The sequence below is a fragment of the Theropithecus gelada genome, unplaced genomic scaffold (genome assembly GCF_003255815.1).
Source record: "Theropithecus gelada isolate Dixy unplaced genomic scaffold, Tgel_1.0 HiC_scaffold_2011, whole genome shotgun sequence".
Taxonomy (NCBI): Eukaryota; Metazoa; Chordata; class Mammalia; order Primates; family Cercopithecidae; genus Theropithecus; species Theropithecus gelada.
In genome coordinates this window covers 1-5448 of record NW_020258452.1, presented here as the reverse complement: position 1 = coordinate 5448, position 5448 = coordinate 1, and the positions used below count along the sequence as shown (strand labels likewise).

At 46.6% G+C, this 5448-nt stretch overlaps 1 protein-coding gene across 1 annotated transcript; it reads left to right on the top strand.

Moving 5' to 3' along the window:
* Positions 1 to 442: 442 nt before the first annotated feature.
* Positions 443 to 2278, top strand: LOC112617478 (coiled-coil domain-containing protein 84-like; the record flags this gene model as incomplete). The annotated part of the gene is made up of 4 exons (XM_025374246.1): positions 443 to 854; positions 1239 to 1301; positions 1963 to 2027; positions 2173 to 2278. Coding segments are annotated over exons 1-4 (288 nt in total), but the record flags the coding sequence as incomplete, so codon positions are not given.
* Positions 2279 to 5448: the final 3170 nt, after the last annotated feature.

Sequence of the window (5448 nt, the reverse complement as noted above, 5' to 3'; positions counted from 1 at the left end):
CCACCACGCCCGGCTAGTTTTTGTACTTTTAGTAGAGATGGGTTTCAGCATGTTGGTCAGGCTGTTCTCAAACTCCTGACCTCGTCATCTGCCCACCTCGGCCTTCCAAACTGCTGGGATTACAGGTGTGAGCCACCGCGCCCGGCCTTTTTTTTTTTTTGAGATGGAGTCTTGCTCTGTTGTCCAAGCTGGAGTGCCATGACACAATGACAGCTCACTGCAGCCTCAACCTCCCAGGCTCAAGCAATGCTGCCACCCCAGCCTCCCAAGTAGGTGGGGCTAGAAGCGTGCACCATCACACCTGGCTATTTCTGTATGTTTTGTATACACAGGGTCACTATGTTACCTGAGCTGGTCTCAGACCCCTGGGCTCAAGCAATCCTTCCACTTTGGCCTGTATGCCTACACTCAAGTGTAAAGACATATAAACCATGTCTATGCTAACCAGCCAAATACTTGAACACTAAAAAGAATAATTTTCTTGATGTGGTAATGGTATCATGGTTGTATAGAATGTTCCTCTTCTTGGGAGATACGTGCTGAAAATCTGGTTTGACATCTAAACCTATTTTTGTTTTGGCAAAGAGGACATGTGTCTGTACAAAAGAAATGGAGCCAGCGTGGCAAAATGTTTACAATGACTCTGGGTGAGAGGTACATAGGTGCTTATTATACTGTTTTGTTTCTGAATTTGAAATTTCTCAAAATTTAAAAAAAAAAAATCTGAGGAGCTTTTCATAACTGGTGGGGAATGGGTTCTGGGCGGTTTTGCCCCTTTTCTTTTTAGATTCAAGAAATCCATGGTGAAAGGTTTGGATTCCTACGAAGAAAAGGAGGATGAGGTGATCAAGGAGGTAAGTTAAAGCAGCAGTCCCTCACCTTTTTCGCACCAGGGGCTGGTTTCGTGGAAGATGATTTTTCCAGATGGACCCAGGCAGGGGATGGTTTCAGAATGAGACTGCTCCACCTCAGATCATCAGGCATTAGATTCTCATAAGGAGCGCGCAACCTAGATACTTTGCATGCCCAGTTCACAATAGTGTTTGTGCTCCTATGAGAATCTAATGCCACCGCTGATCTGACAGGAGCTCAGGCAGCAGTGCTGTTGCAGCTTGCTTCCTGACAGGCCACAGACCAGTACTGGTCCACGCCTGGGGGTGGAGGGCCCCTGAGTTAAAGGAAAGGCCTCTGAAGAAACTGGCCCCCATGATCCTGTCTAAGCAGCCTGTCTCCCACAGATGGCAGCTCAGATCCGCGAGGTGGAGCAGAGCCGGCAGGAGGTGGTTCGGTCTGTCTTAGAGGTTGGTTTCCCTCGGAGGATCCAGACAAGTATCCAAATCCACTGATCCCTGGCATTCCTAAGTCCAGCATTTCATGAACCAGTGCTGTTTTTTTTTTTTTTTTTTTTTTTTTTTGGAGACAGAGTCTCACTGTCACCCAGGCTGGAGTGTAGTGGCACAATCTTGGCTGACTGCAACCTCCACCTCCCAGGTTCAGGTTCAAGTGATTTTCCTGCCTCAGCCTCCTGAGTAGCTGGGATTATAGGTGTCACCACCACGCCTGGCTAATTTCTGTATTTTTAATAGAGATAGGGTTTCATCATGTTGGCCAGGCTGGTCTTGAACTGACCTCAGGTGATCCACCTGCCTCAGCCTGCTGGGATTATAGGCGTGAGCCACTGCACCTGGCCATGAAAAAGTGCTTCTAAGAGAACTCTGACTGCATTCTTATTTGCTTGGCTTGAATTCCCTTACCTGTGCACAAGGGGGCAGGCCTAGTCAGTGAATATGTGGACGGGGCTGGGAGGGAGGGAGGGAAGAGTCTGTAAAAGACGGCAGGGCAGTACCTTCCATATGCTAATTTGTTTCCTTCATGTGATACTGGGGTCTGGAGGGTGGAGGCATGGCCTAGGCAGGCTCTTAAGCATCCCAGACACATTTATTTTTCCTGAATCAAACTCAGCCTCAGGCAGTGCGAGACCCAGAAGAGGGCTCTTCAGCACCTAGAAGCTGGAAAGGGATGAACAGGTAAGACTGTTAGAGAATCTCTTGTTGGGAATTTGACATCTTAGAACATTCTGCAACCTTTTGGCCGGGAAATGGAAACAGATCTAATCTTTACCACCCTCATGGCTCAAGGACCTCATCTGCCAGCCTGGCTCATGTTTTTCAGCCAAGTAGCTTCCAGCTCACAGCAGCCCTCAAACTTGGACCTGCCACCAGCTCCAGAGCTTGACTGGATGGAGATAGGACCATCTCTGACATTCATTGGCCATCAGGTACAAAGGATAAGCAAGCCAGAAGAGGGCCAATGCTCCCTCAGGTCTCAGGACCCCTCTTCTGATTTTCTACCTATTCTAGTCACTGCTGTCTCCACTGCAGGCTTTTCCTTCTTACTTCACTGTTCCCTAGTAGTGTTCTCAGACTTCTTCTCACCCTCCAAAGGGATCCTATTCACATGTATTGCCACTTAGGAGTGCCAACTCCTAAATCTTGCCCTCTGTAGAACTCATAGTACCAACTCAACATAGGACTATTATATTTAAATATCCCATAGGCATCTGAAACTAACCTCCACCACTCCTGTATTTCCAATCACTAGATGCAGATCCTTTCCTTTTCCGTCTCCCATATCCTGTCAACAAGCAGTCAGTTTTAAACATCTGTCTGCCTCTATTCAGCCTTTGGACAACTTCTACTCCCCCTTCAATCCTGCCTCACCAACAGAAAATGATCGTACCACTTATGATCTTACTCTACACTTCAGTTGTATTGATTGTGTTGCTTCGGGCTTTTACAGTTGCCATTGCCTAAAACATGCTTTCCTTCCCTTATCACCTAAAGTTTACCTTCCTTTAACTGTTAGCTCAAATGTCACTTTTTCATAAATGGCTTATCTGAACAGGTTATCTCTATTTCAAGTGGATGTAGCACCATGTAAAGTTGCAAACGTAATTTACCTAACTTGTGCTTAATGCTGTTCCCCAATTATATGTGTGCTGTGAAGGCAAGGTTTTGCTCACCTGGCACGTAATAGCCACTCTACTTACGGACATCTCCACTGTTATGACTGTGAGCTTCCTAAGGACAGGGCTGTCTTAAGAATGACTTACTGCCGGGCGCGGTGGCTCACGCCTGTAATCCCAGCACTTTGGGAGGCCGAGGCGGGCGGATCACGAGGTCAGGAGATCGAGACCATCCTGGCTAACACGGTGAAACCCCGTCTCTACTAAAAATGCAAAAAAAATTAGCTGGGCGAGGCGGCGGGCGCCTGTAGTCCCAGCTACTCGGGAGGCTGAGGCAGGAGAATGGCGTGAACCTGGGAGGCGGAGCTTGCAGTGAGCCGAGATCGCGCCATTGCACTCCAGCCTGGGCGACTAAGCGAGACTCTGTCTCAAAAAAAAAAAAAAAAAAAAGAATGACTTACTGTGCTTTCAAAGTTTAACATCAGCTGGGGTGCAGAATTGAGCATTGTGGCAGCAGTCACACCCACCTCTTTTGAAGTGTGCTTTGTCTATCTTTTCCAGGTTTTTTTTTTTTTAAATCATGGCTAGACTTTAACTAGCATTTTTTTTTCCCATTTCCAACTACAGGATATACCAGGAGTTGGTAACATCCACTCAGGTAAGGTCCAGGGCAGAGTTTTTAAAACCCTGGGAGATAATTTTCTTGTTTTCTTTTTAAATAAAGTTGGCCAAGATAAAGCATATGTATCTGGTAAAAGCCTTGTATCCAGAATATAGGAAGAACTGTCAACTTGATATTAAACAACCCAATAAAAGCATATGAATAGATGTTCATCATTAGTCATTAGAGAAACGCAAACCACAGTGAAATACCACTATGTATATATTGGAATGGCAAAAATTAAAGACTGACTGTGCCAAGTGTTCGGCAATGTAGAAAAACCAAACCCTCGGCCGGGCGCGGTGGCTCAAGCCTGTAATCCCAGCATTTTGGGAGGCCGAGACGGGCAGATCACGAGGTCAGGAAATCGAGACCATCTTGGCTAACACGGTGAAACCCCGTCCCTACTAAAAAATACAAAAGAAAAAACTAGCCAGGCAAGGTGGCGGGCGCCTGTAGTCCCAGCTACTCGGGAGGCTGAGGCAGGAGAATGGCGTAAACCCGGGAGGCGGAGCTTGCAGTGAGCTGAGATCCGGCCACTGCACTCCAGCCTGGGCGACAGAGCAAGACTCCGTCTCAAAAAAAAAAAAAAAGAAAAAAAAAAAGAAAGAAAAACCACCAAACCCTCATACACTACTGCTTAAAATGTAAACTGGTAATAGTCACTTCGGAAAACAGTTCAGGATACACCTACGATATTATCCAGCCATTCCACTCCTAACTAGAGAAAAGAAAGCCTGTCTACACAGACTTGTACACAAACCTTCAGAACAGCTTTATTTGTAGCAGCTCCAAATTGGAAACAATTCAGATGTCTATCAACAGGCAAATGGATTAACAACGGAATAGTACTCCAGGATGAAGACAGAATTTTTGATACATACAACACAGATTAATCTCAAAAGGCCAGACCCGGCCGGCGCGGTGGCTCACGCCTGTAATCCCAGCACTTTGGGAGGCCGAGGCAGGTGGATCACGAGGTCAGGAGTTTGAGACCAGCCTGGCCAACATGATGAAACCCTGTCTCTACTAAAAATACAAAAATTAGCTGGGCGTCGTGGTGTGCACCTGTATTCCCAGTACTCGGGAGGCTGAGGTTGCAGTGAGCTGAGAACGTGCCACTGCACTCCAGCCTGGGCTAGCGTTGACTCCTCTCAAAAAAAAAACAAAAAAAGCCAGACCCCACTCAATATCCACACACAGAAAATCCTAAAAAATACAAACCAATAAAGCAACAGAAAGATCACTGATTGCCTGGACAAGAAAATATTTTAATGGGGGCAGTGATACTTAGAGGCAGATGTTTGGGGTCTTGATTGTAATAGCTTCACTAAAAAGTCACCAAATTTAAATGTGTATCGTTATGTCAATTATGCCTCAAAGCCATTTTAAAATGACTATCACATATGGGGTACGTTGCTTTAAATTAGCCTAGGGCCTTCTTCCTAACCTCCAGAATTCCTGGGCTTTGCTTTTTGCTTTTAGACATTTCTAGTTCTTTTTTTTTTTTTTGAGAGGGAGTCTGGCTCTGCTCTGTCGCCCGGGCTGGAGTGCAGTGGCCAGATCTCAGCTCACTGCAAGCTCCGCCTCCCGGGTTTACGCCATTCTCCTGCCTCAGCCTCCCGAGTAGCTGGGACCACAGGTGCCCGCCACTTCGCCCGGCTAGTTTTTTGTATTTTTTAGTAGAGACGGGGTTTCACCGTGTTAGCCAGGATGGTCTTGATCTCCTGACCTCGTGATCCACCCGTCTCGGCCTCCCAAAGTGCTGGACATTTCTAGTTTTTTTTTTTTTTTTTTGAGACGGAGTCTCGCTCTGTCGCCC